The sequence below is a fragment of the Myxine glutinosa genome, chromosome 1 (assembly GCF_964187855.1).
Source record: "Myxine glutinosa chromosome 1, kmMyxGlut1.1, whole genome shotgun sequence".
NCBI classification, from domain to species: domain Eukaryota; kingdom Metazoa; phylum Chordata; class Myxini; order Myxiniformes; family Myxinidae; genus Myxine; species Myxine glutinosa.
The window spans coordinates 343,860,369-343,880,349 of NC_136261.1; the positions used below are offsets into that span (position 1 = coordinate 343,860,369).

General features: G+C 44.5%; 1 protein-coding gene across 1 annotated transcript; it reads left to right on the top strand.

Moving 5' to 3' along the window:
- The first annotated feature begins 2,453 nt into the window (after nt 1-2,453).
- Nucleotides 2,454-9,980, top strand: LOC144892643 (olfactory receptor 51I1-like). Its single transcript, XM_078780373.1, has 5 exons — nt 2,454-2,524; nt 6,641-6,735; nt 7,194-8,186; nt 8,286-8,333; nt 9,937-9,980. The coding sequence occupies exons 1-5, from the start codon at nt 2,454-2,456 to the stop codon at nt 9,978-9,980; spliced, it is 1,251 nt and encodes a 416-aa protein (XP_078636499.1).
- Nucleotides 9,981-19,981: the final 10,001 nt, after the last annotated feature.

Below are 19,981 nucleotides of genomic sequence, written 5' to 3' on the forward strand. Positions count from 1 at the left end.
TGTTATATGTTCCTGCAACAGAGATGAGTTAAGGTCGGTCAGGTTAGGTTAGTTGTCGTTATGTTAGGTGTGGTTATGTTAGGTGTGGTTATGTTAGGTGTGGTTATGTTAGGTGTGGTTATGTTAGGTGTGGTTATGTTAGGTGTGGTTATGTTCGGTGTGGTTATGTTATGTGTGGTTATATTAGGTGTTGTTATGTTATGTGTGGTTATGTTCGGTGTGGTTATGTTAGGTGTGGTTATGTTCGGTGTGGTTTTGTTACGTGTGGTTATGTTATGTGTGGTTATGTTAGGTGTGGTTATGTTAGGTGTGGTTATGTTACGTGTGGTTATGTTCGGTGTGGTTATGTTACGTGTGGTTATGTTCGGTGTGGTTATGTTATGTGTGGTTATGTTACGTGTGGTTATGTTCGGTGTGGTTATGTTATGTGTGGTTATATTCGGTGTGGTTATGTTATGTGTGGTTATGTTCGGTGTGGTTATGTTATGTGTGGTTATGATAGGTGTGGTTATGTTAGGTGTGGTTATGTTATGTGTGGTTATGTTAGGTGTGGTTATGTTAGGTGTGGTTATGTTAGGTGTGGTTATGTTCGGTGTGGTTATGTTATATGTGTGTTATGTTAGGTGTGGTTATGTAAGGTGTGGTTATATTCGGTGTGGTTATGTTATGTGTGGTTATGTTCGGTGTGGTTATGTTAGGTGTGGTTATGTTAGGTGTGGTTATGTTAGGTGTGGTTATGTTAGGTGTGGTTATGTTAGGTGTGGTTATGTTACGTGTGGTTATGTTAGGTGTGGTTATGTTCGGTGTGGTTATGTTAGGTGTGGTTATGTTAGGTGTGGTTATGTTAGGTGTGGTTATGTTAGGTGTGGTTATGTTACGTGTGGTTATGTTCGGTGTGGTTATATTATGTGTGTGTTATGTATGATTTATTTGTTTAATTATTCTCCATATCTCCTTTCCTTCTCATTTTTCTCTCTGGATGGGTGAATCTTGCTAATAGTTTTTGGTGGGTTCACCTGACTGCGCTTGGATGGGTTTGATGGCAGAGCAGGAGCAGTTGAAACCCGAATCCTATCCAGGTTTCTCCTAATGACTCCATCTTTGTCTTTAGTGCTGTGCATTGTTTATTATTTAATTAATCAGAAGAATGTACATTTTTTCTTTCAATGCTTTGAATTTACAAATGTAGAAACAAGTTCTTTCAGATCAACGTTTTGTGTAATTTCATGTTCTATTGACACGGTGGATAGCCCAATAAAACATGTCTTTGTTGCATCCCTGATGAACGGATGGATGTTTTTATGAACTTCACCTTGGAAAAGCTTCACCCATTCCGCCTGCAGAATTAGCGAGGATGAAGAGGATGCGGAAAGCGTTACATGTGTGGCGGACATTATACGTGAGAATACTTTGACAAGTTCAGAACATCTTGCGGTCGTGCCCAATTTGGAACCCGTCTTAAAAAATGGATCGCAATTCACTCATCAAATCGAAGCATCAATATCTTAGGAGTCCCCATGATGTAAATATTGCTCGAGTTTCAAGTAATGTTCCCTCAATAGCTTTGATGTTCTATTCTGCAAACTGTGAACATCATGGAGGAAGTCAAACACAAAATCTAATTTTATGCATCTGAAATGAATCTTTCTTCAACTGATTGTATATTGCTGTCAATTATTGCAAAACAAAAGGATCAGTGCACTTGGCCAATTGTACATCTCTGTTCTACCTTGCCAATCTGTTATCCATTGTCCAACGTCCTGCCCAACACATCCTCTCTTTGCTTCTCTTTTTTTCTGGTAAATATCAAATTTCTCCTTTTGAAAGCTCCCAAAATGCTTCCTGTTGTTTGAACACAGAGCAGACCCCCAGCTCACCACCGGTCGGATGAGGATTGTGAACATAGACAAAATCTATGCATGGAAAGATAAATAACAAACATTTGTTCAACGTGAAAATTCGATCACAGGATGCTTTGTGTTGTGTTATGTGTGGTTATGTTCGGTGTGGTTATGTTATGTGTGGTTATGATAGGTGTGGTTATGTTAGGTGTGGTTATGTTATGTGTGGTTATGTTAGGTGTGGTTATGTTAGGTGTGGTTATGTTACGTGTGGTTATGTTCGGTGTGGTTATGTGACTCCACTGACTCCACAATAACCACTGACTTCACTGATTTACTCACCTGCTTTAACCTCACTCAACATGTCGACTTTCCTACCCATACCCGTGGTCACATTTTGGACCTTGTCTGCTCCACTGTCTGCTCCACTGGGGTTCGGTTGCGAGAGTACGCTGGCGCTGCATGTTCGCCGCTTCTCCGACTGGATGGATGTACAGGGTCTGCTTCTACTTTTCTGACCTGACATCTCACACCTGTCCTGCCTTTTCTTGATTGTGGATTGGATTGGATTTGTGGATTGTGGACTTTGATTTGTGGATTGTGGACGCCGCCATGGCGTCGTGTATGGGGAAGCTGGTACTGTTTGTTCTCCAACGGAAGGCGCACGTGCCGCGTGTTCTCCGGCTGGATAACGGAATCTGCTGTTGATGGTACGGAATACGGAATCGAAAGGCCCGCTCCCGTTGTTTGTGCAATTGCCGTTGCACAAAAGGCCGTTGAAAGGCCGTTGTTTGCGGCGGTGGCTGTGGCGGTGGCCTTGTTTGCCGGTGGCCTTGTGGTCTTGGTGGCCTTGTGGTCTTGTTTGCCGCTGTGGTCTTGATTAGCGGCTGCAGTCGTTTGCCGCTGCGTTTGCCGCTGCGTTTGCCGCTGCGTTTGCCGCTTTGCCTCCTCGACCTTGGCCTCGTACTCGTCCCTTCGCTCCTGCCTGGCATGGCTCTGAAGTACTCCGCCGCAAGGCTTCTTCTGCTCAATACCCGCTCCACCCCATCATGCATCTCTGCCATCAAATCAAATGGACTCCTCCGACGACCCAGGTACATTCACCGTGGCTCCGGTCGTAAGTTTGTTTATTTGCAATCGGGTCACTCCATCCCCGTCCTCTGGTCGGCTCAGCGCACTCTCACTCTTCGTCCCAGCGCACCTGGTCACAGCAACCCACACGATCGCACCTCCTGCCTACGAACCCTGGCTAAATCACCTGAATTCATCCCTGCTGTTCAAAACAACATCAAGCTCACCCTGTTCAACACTCGGTCCCTCAACAATAAATGCCTCATCCTGAACGAATACATCCTGGATAACAAACTGGACTTTCTCTGTCTCACCGAAACCTGGCAACAACCTCTGGACTACTACACACTCAACCTCACCACACCCAATGGATATTCCTACGTCAATAAACCACGCTCGGAGGGCCGAGGTGGTGGAATTGCCGTTATCCACCGTCAAGACATCAAGACCAACCTCATCTCCATCTCATCTGCTCCATCATTTGAACACCTGGCTTTAAAACTCTCTGGTCACACGCAGTCAGTCATGGCTGTCGTCTACCGCCCTCCCAAACCACACCCATCATTCCTGTCTGACTTCTCCTACTTTCTGACCCAGCTATGTTCCCTCTCCCCCTCAATCCTCCTCCTTGGTGATTTCAATATCCACATGGATTCCACTGACTCCACAATAACCACTGACTTCACTGATTTACTCACCTGCTTTAACCTCACTCAACATGTCGACTTTCCTACCCATACCCGTGGTCACATTTTGGACCTTGTCTGCTCCACTGGATTAAATTTGCACCATCTCTATGGCTCCGACCTCACCCTCTCTGACCACTTAGCCATCACTCTGACCATCAACATCCCCGCCCCAACACCAAGGCATTATCGCACAATCAACTTCCGTAAGCTAAACGCTCTTTCACCTACCTCATTCTCATCCACCCTCTCTGAAAAAATGTCCACTTCTCCCTTCATTGACCTCCACACCCCTTCCGACCTCACTGACTACTACAACCACACTCTCTCCTCCTGCCTTGACCAGCTTGCGCCTGTAAAAACCAAAACAGTTTCTTTCACCCATTCTGCTCCCTGGTTTACCCCTGAACTCCACCTGATGAAAACTCGTGCTCGCCAACTTGAAAGACTCCGCAATAAAACGGGTCTCACAGTTCACTCCCAAGCCTACAAGGACCACATGCAACACTACAAAGATGCCCTCTCCCGCGCCCGCTCTGCCTACTACTCTCAAATTATCCACTCTGGCTCCGGAAACCCAAAAGCACTCTTCTCGACAATAAACAAACTCCTCCACCCCCTGAACACCACCACCCAGTCATTCACAGTAGACAACTGCATCTCCTTCCTCTCTTTCTTCCAACGCAAAATTGACAACATCTACAACAGCTTGACCACCGCCGCACCCGCTCCCCCTCCAACCACCTGCCCCCCCTTGTCCTGCCATCCCCTGTCTCGGTTCTCCCCAATCTCTCCTACTGACCTCTCTGAACTCCTCATAGGAATGAAAACTGCCACCTGCACTCTTGACCCCATCCCCTCCAGCTTTGTCAAAGCCTCCCTCCCTGCTCTCTCTCCACTTATCATTGCAACAATAAACTCCTCCCTGTCTACAGGCATCGTCCCACCTTCCCTCAAAATTGCTGCTGTTACCCCCATTCTAAAAAAACCTGGTCTAAACCCTGACACCCTAAACAACTTCAGACCCATCTCCAACCTACCCTTTCTGTCAAAAGTTTTGGAACGCGCTGTAGCCACTCAACTCAAACATCATCTCTCTGCCAATAACCTGTATGAAACATTCCAATCCGGATTCCGCTCCAACCACAGTACTGAAACTGCTCTCCTCAAAATCACCAACGACCTTCTCCTCTCCTCTGACGCTGGCAACCTCAACATTCTCGTCCTCCTCGACCTCAGCGCTGCCTTTGACACCATCGATCACACTATCCTCCTCACCCGACTTGAATCCACCTTTAACGTTACCGGCACTGCCCTCTCTTGGATTAAATCATACCTCTCTGACAGATGCCAGTTCATCTCCATCAATAACTGCAAATCCCCCACTGCTCCCCTCCCCCAAGGTGTCCCCCAAGGTTCAGTTCTTGGCCCCCTCCTCTTCATCCTTTACCTGTCCCCGCTCGGTCACTTAATCCGCCGTCATGGTCTCCAATTCCACTGCTTCGCCGATGACATCCAGCTTTTCATCTCCACCAAGTCCGTCTCCACCGACACCCACTCTATCCTGACAAACTGCATCACTGAAATAAAATCCTGGCTTCAAATCAACTTCCTCAAGCTTAACTGTGATAAATCTGAAATAATCATCATTGGCCCAAAAACGCTCACAAAATCCACCCATAACTTTGCCCTCAACATCGACGGTATCCCAGTATCCACCTCCCCTCACATCCGGAATCTTGGCGTCATCTTTGACCAAACCCTTTCCTTCGACAAATACACTAAACAGATCACAAAGTCAGCCTTCTTTCACCTGAAAAACATTGCCCGTCTCCGCCCATCCCTCTCCTCCACGGCTGCAGAAACCCTCATCCACGCCTTCATCACCTCCCGTCTGGACTACTGCAATAGCCTCCTCTATGGTTCACCCTCAAAAATCACCAATAAACTCCAATACATTCAGAACTCCGCTGCCCGTCTACTCACTCATTCCCGGACCCGTGACCACATCACCCCCGTCCTTTACAAGCTTCACTGGCTCCCCATCCCCCAGAGAATCCAGTACAAAATCCTCCTCTTGACATACAAAGCCCTCCATAACCTGGCCCCATCCTACCTGGCTGACCTCCTCTCCAGACACACTCCCACCCGCAACCTCCGCTCTGCTGGTACCAACCTCCTGACCCCCTCCATCCGGACCAAATTCAGATCCTGGGGGGACAGGGCCTTCTCCATCGCTGCTCCCACCCTCTGGAACTCACTACCTCACACCATCAGAGACTCCTCCTCACTCACCACATTCAAAACATCACTAAAGACCCACCTGTTCAACGCTGCATTCAACATTCAACCCACAGCATTTAACCCCTGACTATCTCTTCTCCTTCTCCCGCCTTTTGCTTTAAATATTTCCCTATTGATTCTTGTCTTTTTGCAATTGTTGTTTTCATGTATTGTTATGCATTATGTTTGCCACTCTGTCAAAGCGCCTTTGGGCTTCTGGAAAAGCGCTATACAAAATAAATGAATTATTATTATTATTATTGTGAAATTTGTTGTTATTGGATAATCCAGAACTTGTTTGCCGACCGAGACATCCACAAACATTTTCAATGATAACAAAATTTTCTTTTTTTTCTTTTAACAAATATATAGAGTTCATATAAATATCTCACTCCACAGTCTTCATAAAAAAGGACACGGGGAGGGACAGCGAGCAGCAAATGTGAATGGTGCAGATGACGTCAAATGTCGGAATATTTTGTCCAAATGCTGCTAAACTTTAGGTTTTAGAAAGTGCCATGAAGGCGATTTGTGTTCCATATGTCAAGTGGCTAACTCAATATAAATAAAATAAAGACATTAGAGGTTGAAGGAAAAACCTTTTTGAGAAGTTTACCATCGATGATGCTGCGTCTTTTACCCCACCTTATTCAACACGTTACATTCGTTATTTGTACCTGTTGTTTGTGTCCTTTATGACGTCATTCAAAAGAGTAAGTATATTATTTGGAATGATTTTCTATTTTCTTTGACGGACAGACAAGCAGTAAAAAAACGATCTCACTCCATGCGCAGCACAATCGAGTCAAATTACCGCGAAACTGCAGTTCGTGTTCCAATTCATGTTCCGATTCGTGTTCAAAATATATAATTCAATTGTAACTAAGTAGTTCCTGGATCATAAATTGACGTTTGTAGACAGAAAGTGAAGCAATTGCTTGGCCCCGCGTTTCGCTCCGTACGCGATGTAATTATTATACGTAGTCCAGTCCATCAGGTTACATCAGCTTTAACATGAATTACAAAGACCACAGTAAATAAAGCACAAATCAACTCAAATATCTCGGATTTGGACTTGAGATTCCACATGGAGAGATGAATAGACCCGACATAAAACAGAACAAACCAATTTAGTTTAGATTTTAAATGTGAATGTCATATCTCAGGGTTTCTTCACCAAACAGTGTTTATCCTCAATGTATATGGTTATCATATTAATTTGTGAGATATGTATGAATGTTTTAGAAAGGGAATGTTTCATTGTGAAGTTGATGTAACAGAAGTTATTACAATTTTCATTGTGTTTCTCCAGGAGCCATGAACGAAACAGTTGTGGGATCTTTGCCTCGCACGGTCATCCTGGATGTGTCGGACATTCCTTTGGTTTACGGCGCACGAGTCATCATGTCGGTTTTCACGTTTATCATGTGTATTTCAATCCCTCTCAATGCAATAATCATCGCAGCTTGTTTTTATCGGAGATTCAATTCACCCATGCTCATGTACATTGCTCTATCATCGCTCGCTGACACGTTATGGGGAGTCGTGGGAATATCAAGCTGTTTCAGCAGAATAATTGCAAAACGTAAAATAATATCGTTTAATGAATGTTTGGTTCAGTTGTTTTGTATTCATTGCACAGCGTTTCAGCAGTTTCTCACCACGTGGTTGATGTATGTGGACCGACATTGGGCTATTTTCTGGCCGTACAGTTACGTGTCTCTGATGGTGAACAAAGGTGGTGCTGTGAAACTTGTGATTGTAGTTTTAACAATCGGGTTGTTGTTGGGTGTAAGCTATGCTGTAGTACCAACAACTATGGTGTACTGCAACTACTCCATAGTCGTTCCCGACGTTATCTGTGCTTCTTCACCCGTTGCAAGATCAGCTTGTGGAAATGTTAATCCTTCGGTCATTCATTCTCTATTTTTTCAGTACGTGGTGTATGGATTAACTGGTTTTACCGCAGTGTACTCCACATGGTGTATTGTTCGTAAATGTCGTAAATCATCGACAGAGGCAAATATAAAAGCGTTGCACACATGTTTTACACAATTGTTTGCATCTTCAGCACAGTTCATTTCACTTATTGTCGTGCTGGTGTTGAAACGATTTGTTCGACTTCCTACGTTTGGTTTCATCTTAGATCTTGTAAGTTCGGTAACACCGGCTCTTGTTAATCCATTAATATTCGGTTTCAGAATGCAGGAGATTCGCTCAACGATTGTTCTGGCTTTCCGACAAATGAAAGTAAATCCCCATGAAAAGCCATTCAATCTGAGTGTGATTGCCCTGACTGAGAATGGTAATCGTCAGAGAAAAAAAACTTTAATCTGAAAGCCAGTTTAGTTTGTCGTGCTCCACCATTAGTAAGTACCCTTCAATGCAAAATTGTGCTCTCCAGTTCAACTTATCGCTCCAATTGGGCAAAGTGTCCACAGGAATCCTGAAGGTAGAAGCCTCTGCCCACCCTCTCTCTCTCTCTCTCTCTCTCTCTCTCTCTCTCTCTCTCTCTCTCTCCTCTCTCTCCACCCTCCCCATGGTTCTGTAGGGCACATGCAGTCTGCCACAAAACACCTGCTCAAACTTCCAAAATACCGAATCTCTGCTCACCTGTACTCACCTATTCCTCTTCTTCCCCACCTCTGGAATAAAATTCCGTGCTGCATAGAAAAAATTGAGACATGGCTCATTGTAAAGAACTCTTCATGTGGAACTAGAATCCGGGCACTCGGTAGAGCGCATACCTTCGCCGCAGCTACTGTTCTGTACTTGGCATGGGAGTGTATGCGATGTGAAACTTTATGTGAAATGCGATCGATTTTTAAAAATCAGAATTTGAGCAAATCTGTTTCATTCGTCTGTTAATATGCCTCCCCGATTGACAAATCTGCAATTTGAATTTCATTTGAGGTTGAAATGATTGCGGGAGATCGCGTTATAGTGATGACGTCTTGGATGGACATCCTCTTCTTCAGTCGCTCATAACTTTGAGTGATATACGATCGAGTTAAAAATAGTCAGAATTTGAGCAAATCTGTTTCATTCGTTTGTTAATATGCCTCATCTCTTGACAAATCTGCAATTATAATTTTTTTTGAGGTTGAAATGATCGCGGGAGATTGCGTTATAGTGATGACGTCCTGGATGGACATCTTCTTCTTCAGTCGCGCATAACTTTGAGTGAAATACGATCGAGTTAAAAATAGTCAGAATTTGAGCAAATCTGTTTCATTCGTTTGTTAATATGCCTCATCTATTGTCAAATCTGCAATTATAATTTTTTTTGAGGTTGAAATGATCGCGGGAGATCGCGTTATAGTGATGACGTCCTGGATGGACATCTTCTTCTTCAGTCGCTCATAACTTTGAGTGAAATACGATCGAGTTAAAAATAGTCAGAATTTGAGCAAATCTGTTTCCCAAAATCTAATCAAATGTGTCCCGTATAATAACCAATCATCCCACCAAATTTCATGCAATTCGGTTGAATACTTTTTGAGTTATGCGATTAACATACACACACACAGACATACAAATAAATACACAGCGATCAAAACATAACCTTCCGCTTTTGCGAAGGTAATAAACTGTGTTAATGATGATGTCATAGGTGCCTCCATTTTGACGTCATAATTAAACAAGTACAAAACTTCATCCGATGAAGGTAAATTTTCTTGAGCATCATCTCGGGATAAATTGGTGGAGGGAAAAAAAATTATGATGATGTCATCGGTCACGTGGTTCGGCCGCCATATTTGTTTTAACTCAAAAGCTTTAAAAACCACTAAAAACCATTTTTCTCCTAAACGGCCAAACAGATCGAGGCAAAACATTACATGCATCGTAGACTCATGACAAAGAAAAAGTTCCCTGACCATGACGTCTTAGGTCACATGGTTTGGCAGCTGTGATTTTTTTAATGAATAAAATTTTTAAAAGCCACACCTCCAGAATGGCTGACCAGATAAAACGGAAACTTCACACCTATGTTCCCCATACCTTGTGTGTACCATGCTGCCCTTGAATAATTAATACGTCACATGGTTTGCCAGGCATATTGGATAGAAAGAAAATCTTAAAAAATTATATCTCTTGAACTGCTTCATTGATCATTGTTAATGTTCAAAGTAATGTGGTAGTCGCAAAGCGGCACACGTGTTTAAAATTTCAATATGATTGGTCTTACAGTCTGGCAGCCAGAAGTTGTTATTATTTGAAGAAACTCGACTCGACTCGACTCGACTCGACTCGACTCGACTTTCATTATCTTCTCCAGCCATGTGAGTTTTCAATATAAATATTAATTTTGTCCTGTTTGAAGACAGTGACATCCATTAATTACGTACGTCTATTATGTACAATCGGAATGTACCTTTTGACACTTTGGACTGCTGAGACTCATTGGACCTTTGAAGAACCTTTAAGACCACAAATACCCCCAACATACCCTTAAGATCCATAAATACCATGAAGAACCAGAGGCCCCAAGGACCCAAAAGACTCTAAGGACTCAAAACACCCCAATGACCCAAAAGAGATATCGGACCCTGATGACCCAAAAGACTCTGAAGATGCAAAAGACCCCGGGAACTCAAAAGGCCCAGAGGACAGCCCCATTTAAAAATATATATTTAAAACACAACACAGAATATGGCTTTACAAAGAGGACGTAATGTGTCACATGTGTATGATGTAAGTGGGGTTATACAAAATAATGAACGAATGTACAAAAACAACCCAAAAAATACACCTCCCAAACACGTCCTGGCGAGGGTCTGCAATCTCTGATTGCTCTTTCTTGTTTACGCTTGTCTTGTTTATCTCCTCGATAAGACCTTTTTGATATATACCACATTCGTTATGTTTTCCATTTAAATAAATACCCCAAGGCTGTAATTTTCTCCATTCTTTGGTTTGATTAATGCTTGGTGCTCTCATTAATATACCTGTTAAAAAAAAGAAGTGGGTAGACTGTTAAAATCCCCCAACCCAATTTGTTTTCTTAACATTTATGTGTATCCTAAATGTCTTAACACTTGTACTTTAACTTATACAGCAGGGGCACGCATTGCTCGGGGGTGGTGGGTACATGGGGGCTGGGCGGGAGGGGAATAAGAAGGGGGTGCAGGAGAACTGGCAAAGTAGGGGAGAAGGGGTCAGGGCAGCAGAGGAAGGTGGGGGGGGGGGTGGAGGGAGGAGGCAGTGAAAAACTGAGAATGTAGGCATGAGAACAGCCCGGTTCAATTGAACGGGCTAACCTCCTTCCATAGTTTCAATGTCCGGTGAGACCCGTGGAGGTGGTTTGTGTGTTTATATTATCAAAGATTGATGCGAAAACGCTACGGTCGTCTCGAGCTACTGCTCATCGCTGGTGGACTTCCTGACGGTGAAGTGTCGGCCCGACTATCTGCCAAGGGAATTTACCACCATTGTTATCGTGGCTGTGTATATCCCTCCCAGCACCATCGCCAAGGAGGCACTGTGTATACTCTATGGATCCATCAGCGAACTGCAGACTGCACACCCTGGTGGCTTTTTTTTAATTGCCCTGGGGATTTTATCCATGCAAATCTCAAGTCGGTTCTCCCTAAAGTCCATCAATATGTTAATTTTGCAAATAGAGGGGTGAACACATTGGACCTAGTTTGCACGAATATTCGCGATGCATTCAAGGCTGTACCTCGCCCCCATCTTGGCTACTCAGACCACATCTCTGTTGTGCTAATCCCAGCATACAGACCATTGCTGAAACGTTCCAAGCCGGTTCTGAAACAGATTAGAGCAGTGGTTCTTAACCTTTTTGAAGGCGCCGAACCCCAAAGAAACCCAACGAACACTCGCGGAACCGCTCAAATTTGACCAAACAATTAAGAAGAATTGCATCTGAATGCGTTTTCTGTTCCTCTTTTCGGGAGGCGATCTGGGAAATGCGTGGTTTTGTTTTGGCAAGGGCCACCCTCAAATCATTTTCGCATGCAAGCCTGCTCCTTTTGTTATGGATTCGTCACTTCCGTCTTTGTGGTTTTCATCCACTGGAAGCATTTTTAGTTCCATGTACTATTATTGTTATAGTTTGAGTTAAATGGAGATAACTGTCTTCAAAAGGAAAAATTAGTGTTTTAAAGGAAAAACGAAATGGATCGGGAGAAACCGGAAGAAGAAGAAGAGGAGGCTGAAGCAGAGCAAGTGAGGTCGGGAGAGAAAGGCCGATCGGCTTCGAGGTGTCGAGCAAACGTTGGTCACGAGCGAGTATTGGTTTCCCCGGGAAAGGGATTCCTGTGACAGAGTCGTTATCGCTGTGACAGATAAACCTGCGTGATGGGTTTTGTGGTTCCGAAGTGAATCGTTGTTGGAGAGCAGGTACGCCTCCATTACGGGCCCATCCGCCATTTCACCTCGCTCCAGCCATTTCACCACGCCCCAGCCTTGAGCCGGGTTCATGTGTGTGTCGTGGATTTCGATTGGGAATTCACGGTTTTCCGCTTGGGAGCCGCTGCTCGTTCATATCAGTGTCCTTGTCTGGTGAACTGAAGGTGTGAATTCCCAGTCGCCTTTTGGGTGAACTTTTGCCTGACCGACGTCGGCCTGACACCCACCTAGCGGCTCTTCGGCAGCGTCGACTGTCAGCCGACCTGGGTTCTGGTCTCAATCCGACCTTTTTCTTGTGATCACCGGAGCGTGGATCGACTTTGGCCTGGTGCCGGGACAATGACTTTGGGGGTGTTACATTTCGCTCATGTGGGAGTACCATGAGTTATTGAGTTAAGAAACTGGTGGTACCGTCATCGGAATTATATGGTATTTGTTGTGCAATTGAAGTTATATTGTACTCGCAATTTGTTATTATTGTGTGATCTTAATACAATACTTGGTTTTTGGTACCAACTGATTGGTGTGGTTTCACCATTGGTCATTGGCACACATAATAGCACATCTTTCTGCCGTGATTCCTCTCGGGGCTCGGAGGTACACCGTGACCATGGTTTGTGGAGGAGCACGTAACAATTTTCTTTGTTTTAATGTCCACCAGTTTCGAAACCGCATGCTCGCAGAGATATGTTGTAGCGAACGGCGTGAGGATCTCAAAGGCAATTTTAGCGATGTGAGCAAACCCTTCCATTTGGCGGCACCTAAACGTTGAGAGCATTGTCGTGCCGAAGAGTTGTTGTTGAGTCTGGCTCTGCTGAAGTTTGATGAGGTCGTCGAGGTATAGGTCATTGACATCTGCCGTTGCAACGTCGAAAGTAAACGGCTGCCTGGGTATTGCTCTTGGTCGGGGAAGTAGCCGTCGAATGACTCTCCCAGCTCATCCAAGTGCGTGGCAATCGCTTGCTTCAGCTCCCCCGGTACAGCAGTGCCTCCAACTTCAGACTCATCTTCAATCGCGCTCACTCACTCGTCCAGCAGCGAAAAGTTCGCGAAGTTGTCGTTCTCTGTTCGCCGCCTCCACAACGGTAACTTCTTTCGAAAAGCGCTGAGCTTTTCTTCAGATTCGATGATATTCACTCCAGCACCCAGCATCTGGCAATTGAGATGATTGAGTTCGTCGAAGATGTCAGCCATGTACACCAAGGCGAGGATGAACTCTGACTCTTGGAAGTGCGTTGCCTGGCAATGCTGGTGTTCTCGCAAAAACAGGGCTAATTCTACACGCAAGGCAAAAACACGGCTCACTACCTTCCCTTGTGATAACCATCGAACGTTAGAGTGGTAGAGAAGGACTTCGAATTCAGAGCCGATTTCATTGCACAGCTCTTTGAAGATACGATGATTCAGAGCACGGCTTCACACGCAATTCACAGTTTCAATGACGATTTTCAGAACATTGGCCAGTTTGGGAGGCAGGGTTTTTGATGCCAGCGCGTGTCTGTGCAGGACGCAGTGCGTGACGATGATGTGTGGTGCATTGGCCTTCACCAGCGCTCCAAAACCGGAAATGCATACCAGCATGTGTTACGTGCTCCTCCCCGACCCCCTGGTCATGGTGTACCTCCGAGCCCCGAAAGGAGTCAAGGCAGAAAAATATGTTATCCTCTGTCAAAAATCAATGGTGAAACCACACCAATTGCAAATAATACAAACACCAATAATACAAACAAATATTGTATTAAAAATCACACAAGAATAACAGTACAATAATAATAGGAATCAAGAGTACAATCAATATATCTCCTAAGATGGTACCATCAGCTAGTACAAGGTAACTCACTGTGCTCCAAGTGAGTGGAAAAAGAACATTCCCCAATGTCTCTATATTCCCGACTTCGAGCTCAGAGCCGATCCCCTCCAGTGATCATCGGAATGATGTCGAATCAAAACCAGAATCTCGTTCAGATGACAGGCACATTCACGCCGCCCAAAACGGCACAAAGGCGCACACGGCCAAAGTGGAGTAAAGGGTCACGTGGTAAAAGCGGCACAAAGGCACACTCACGGCGACTGGGAAATCCAAAGGCGCCCTCCAGGTATGAACTTCCACTGTTCACAGTCGGTGAGCCGCAAAGTAATCCTCAAAACGCTCGGTGCGCACACACACACCACAGATACGTCTGAAAGCGGTGGAAACGGCTGACGAAGCAAGGAAAGTTTGCTCGACACACGAAGCGCACGAGTCAAAATGGCCGACAGCTCGCCCTCGAGTCACAACGCCCCGGCGATGATTCTTCGGAATCTAACGCCAAACCTGACACGCTGGATGATCAGTCACAGCGATAACAAATTTATCGCAGGAATCCTTTTTCCCAGGAAACCCAAAGTACGTGAATCTTGCTCGACAACTTTCGATCAAGACCGCAAAGCAACCAGCTTCTTCCCTGACTTTTCGCTCCACCCCCTTTTCTTCTCCTCCCGCTTCGTCATCGCCCGTTTTTTTTTTGTTTTTTTTGTATACTGAATCGAGGCTCGTGAAAGAGCTGACATTTACTTTACAAACAAATCAACCAGACAAACAAAATATATAAAAAGAGGGAGCGAAAGACAAGAGAATGGGAAGCACACAAACACTTGAGAGCACACAACATTTAAGAGCAGGGTGATGTGTGGGAGGGAGAGGGCTTGAGGGGAGAAGGCGTGGGAAAGGGGGGGAAGGGGTGGGAGAAGTATAAAACACAAGGACACCAAGGACTTCCAGGACAGAAGTTAGTATTTCAAAAAGTGGAATTGGGGTGAAATTATCGGGGATAGAAAAGATCAAGGTTTTGGATAGGGGAAGATAAGAGATGGTGGTGAACAGCTGTTTTAAAGACCTGGAGGAGGAGTGGGATTGAAGAGAGTGAGGGAGTTTGTTCCAGAGGCGGGAGAAAAGAGGAATGAAGGAGTGAAGGTGAGCAGAGAGTTCGGTTAGCGGTTCCGGTTTCATTTAAAACATTAACCTTTTTAACCTTTTGACAACAATAACCGTCATTTCCCTCAAACCACAATAATAATAATACATGGAACCAGAAATGTTTCAAGTGGATGAAAACCACAACAACGGAAGTGAAGAATCCGTAACACTTCCTCCCCTCAAGAAAGAAAGTTTGAACATAGTGAAAACTTTCTTTGTCGGCAAAACTCTTCCAACAAACAAAAGTAAACTCACACCCAAATCATCAATTCCCGTGAGCCAATAATCAATATTTCCCAAAAATATAGCAACAAAACTTCAAACAACCTACAGAGAATTCCAAAGTTAGTTCACTCTGGACAAATCATCAGCAACGACATTGTCCCTGCCCTTTACATGCTCAATTTCCCAGTTGAACTCCTGCAAAGCCAAACTCCATCTCATCGACCTCTAATTTTATTTTTCATTTTTTTTTTAATGAAGGTTAAGGGGGTATGCTCAAAAATCCAAAGTCAAGCAAATCTATAGCACTTTTTTAGGGAGGCCGAGCTGAGAGCCAGGTTTCATGGTGGTTGGGTGGTGAGGCCTGGACGTATTCACTGAATGGACGCCTTTAGGAACGTGGAGTTCACGGTTAATCCATGTAGGAAAGTTCACTACATGGACGCCTTTAGGAACGTGGAGTTCAGGGTTAATCCGTGTGGGAATCTTGGCTCAGCTGCTCCGCAGCATTCAGTGCTTCAAACTCTTCCTAACTTTCATAATAATCACGGTTGGAACGCTTGTCGCAGTAGTCACGTGAATAGCGGTCTCCTTCTCGGCCACTACCCTGATAATCATCCCTTCGGGAGCTGCCGTAACTCTGGGAGCCATAGCCACCCCTGAAACTACCTCCACGTTTTCCTCCTCTGTAGCCCCCTCGACCCCTATGGCCTGCCTTCTCTACAGTTATGGTCCAACCATCCAAATCCTTGCCATCCAAATCCTTTTCTGCATCTTTGGCGTCCTTTGTGTTTTCAAATGTGACAAAGCCAAACCCTCTTGACTTTTGCATCTCCCTGTCTTTAATCAGCAGCACTTCCAAGAGCGGTCCATATTTGCCGAAGACAGAGTCCAGAACATCTTCCCTTGTGTTGAAGTTCAGTCCACCTACAAAGAGCTTGCCAACATTGCCTCCATCCCTGACTTGTGTGAGCTGACACTTAGTTTCAGGGTACTTTTAAGCACCATGAGGGTCGTTTACTCTGCTTGATGGGGCTATATAAGACTTCTATATTATTACTTCCTCTTCTCTTCAGGGCGCTTCCTACCCATAGCACGAGTAGCGGTACAGGATGGAAAGATACCCGGTATCTCCTGCTCTAACTGTGTGGTGTTATTTTCTATACCAGGCTTTTCAACAAACATCGGGTTACCAGAAACTTCACCACCGGCCAAATCATTCCCGATAACAAAAGATACAGTCACGTGAAAAATAAGTGCACCCCATGTAAAGTTTTGACATTTTCAACATATTTCAACATACAGCTATTTGATCTTCATTTCAACAATATTGATAGATAAAGGTGATACAATATAACAAATAGCATGAAACATTTACATTTTGTAGTCCATTGTGTAATTTAAATAAACATAAATGCAAATTTAGCATGTGGAAAAAGTAAGTACACCCTTGGCTTTAATAGGTGGTATTGCCCCCTTTGGCAGAAACAACCTCAAGCAGGCGTTTCTTATAACTGTCTACCAGTCTCTGACATCGACTGGGAGAAATTTTTGCCCACTCCTCCATGCAGAATTCTTTCAGCTGTGCGATGTTTGAGGGGTTTCTTGCATGCACAGCTCGTTTCAAATCCCCCCACAACATCTCGATGGGATTTAGATCCGGGCTTTGACTTGGCCATTCCAGAACCCTCCATTTCTTTCTTTTCAGCCATTCCTGGGTGGATTTACTGGTATGTTTAGGGTCATTGTCATGTTGCAAGGTCCACCTTCGGTTGAGCTTCAACTTTCTGACAGATGGCCTCCCATTATCCTCAAGCACCCTCTGGAACAATGAAGAATTCATAGTGGATTATATGATGGTGATCTGCCCAGGCCCTGATGCAGCAAAGCTGCCCCAAACCATAATATTTCCACCACCATGCTTTACAGTTGGTATCAGGTTCTTGTGGTCAAATGCTGTCTTTGGTTTTCGCCAAACATGTCTTCTGGTGCTGTGGCCAAATAGCTCTACCTTTGACTCATCTGTCCAGAGCACATTGTTCCAGAAGTGCTGTTCCTTGCCTCGGTGTTCATTGGCAAACCTTAGTCTTGCCCTGATGTTCTTTCTGGACAGAAAAGGTTTCCTCCTGGAACACCTCCCAAGTAGATCAAATTTGTGCAGCCTCTTTCTTATGGTAGACTCATGCACTTTGACGTCAACAGTGGCAAGAGCTACCTGTAGGTCCCTTGATGACATTCTGGGGTTCTTAGAGACTTCTTTCAGCATCTTGCGGTCTGCTCTCGGGCTGAAATTGCTGGGGCGCTCTGGCCTGAACAAGTTGACAGTTGTTTGGAATCTTCTCCACTTGTAGATGATCTTCCGGACAGTCGAATGATTGATTTCAAATTGTTTGGAGATCCTTTTAAATCCCTTCCCAGACTCGTAGGCATCTACAACCTTCTTTCTGAAGACCTCAGAGAGCTCTTTTGATCTAGGCATGGTGACGCCGCACACTTCAACAACGAAGAGCAAATCAAACTAAATGTCTGAGGTTTAAATAAGACAGGTTCCTCCAAGATCCTCTCTGATGATGTTCTAATCATTTGCACCTGAGCTGGTGCACCTGTTTCTAATTTTAGGTATTTGAAGTAGTGATAAATGTCGGGGTGTACTTACTTTTTCCACATGCGAAATTTGCATTTATGTTTATTTAAATTATACAATGGACTACAAAATGTAAATGTTTCATGATATTTGTTATATTATATCACCTTTATCTATCAATATTGTTAAAATGAAGATCAAATAGCTGTATGTTGAAATATGTTGAAAAAGCCAAAACTTTACATGGGGTGAACTTACTTTTTCACGTGACTGTACTCCCTCTACAGGAAGAGTGGTTTGTAAACCTACGGTGACTGGTCCTGACACCAAATCAGACTGCCAATGGATGACATGAAGTGGGGCTTTAACATAGCCTCCAACCCCCTGTAAACGAACACTGACACCAGTTGCCGTCTTCTCTGACAATGGCAAAATGCCCTCAAGCATCAACGATTGATGTGCTCCTGTGTCCCTCAATACCCGAACAGGCCTCTCGTTCATTAAGTCTCCATCCAGTGACACAAACCCCTCTGAAATAAATGGTTTGTAACCCTTTTGAACAAGGTCGTCTGTGATGCCGTAACTTTGGCATTGGAACCCTCACAAGGCTCTGTCCTCTAAGGACGATTTCTCACATTTGCCAATGCATTCAGAGTTGTACTAGTCTGACTCCGCACTTCATTTTTCCTTTCTAGAGCATAACATTGGGACATCAAGTGTCCAGGTTTCTTGCAAAAAGCGCGAGTAGGCCCGGAGGAGCAACTCGTGGTCTGTCTCGAGCCCCCCGGAAGATAAGTCTGTCTTGGAACTGTAGGCTTCTGATCCATAAAAGTGGCGGTATCAGAGTTGTCCTCATAGTCATCTCTAGGCCGCCCCCATGATTTTTCGTTCTCCTCACTGGATGTACCATAACTCCACTGGCGAACCCTAGGCGGGAAGTTAGGTTTGTGGAACCCCATCCTGTGTGTCAAGGCATAGTCATCTGCCACGGTTGCTGCCTCATACAACTCTGGTACCTTCTTTTCCCCCAGATGTACTTTAATGTCCTCGTGGACACACTGTTTGAATTCCTCCACCAAGATCAATCGTCGCTCTTGAAAAGCCGAAAAAGCCGAAAATATATCTTGAGCTTTACCCACCAGAACACTTTGCACTAACATAGTCCAGGACTTTAGCATTTGAGCCACTTTCTCAAAGTGTAAAAAAAACTTGGCTACCTCCTTTTCATTAAAGGGTGGAACCAGCCTCACATGCCTACCAACATCCCAAGTGTTCTGACTAGTTGTCGAACTAGCCGGCATGGATGCTACCTCTCCCCGTTCTCTCATTAATTCCAACTTCTTGAGTTCAATTTCCTTCTGACACTCCATGTCACATTCCTTTAACTCCCTTTTGGCTCTCCTCTCCTCTGCTCTTTCCTTTTCTCTTCTTTCTTCGAGTTCCCTTTCAGTTCTCCTTTCCTCTGCTCTTCTCTCCTCGAGTTCACTTGCAGCTTTCCTTTCCTCTGCTTTTTCCTCTGCTCTTCTCTCCTCGAGTTCGAGTTCCTGTTCTGCTCTTTCCTTTTCTCTTCTTTCTTCGAGTTCTCTTGCAGCTCTCCTTTCCTCTGCTTTTAACCTTTCCTGGCTCTGCAGTTGCATCTCCGTTTTCCGGAGCTCCACATTTTATTTTTCCTCGGGTAACCAATCCAAGGCTACCTCTGTCCATGTTCCCTGTCCCACCAGAGATTCTACCACCAATGTCTGCATCTCTGCCTCTTCATACTAACACGGACCTCCAAGTTAAAATGTCTGGCCAATATCAAGAGTTCCGATTTTTTTAATGCTTGGAACTGTGCCTCATTAGGGGACGCCGCAAACTTTCCTGCATCAAACACCATGGTGACTATCAGTTAACACCTGTTAACCTTCACACAAAAAATTTTCAATTTATTTTTTTTTGAAAAAATTGGGAATGTTGGAAAAAAAAT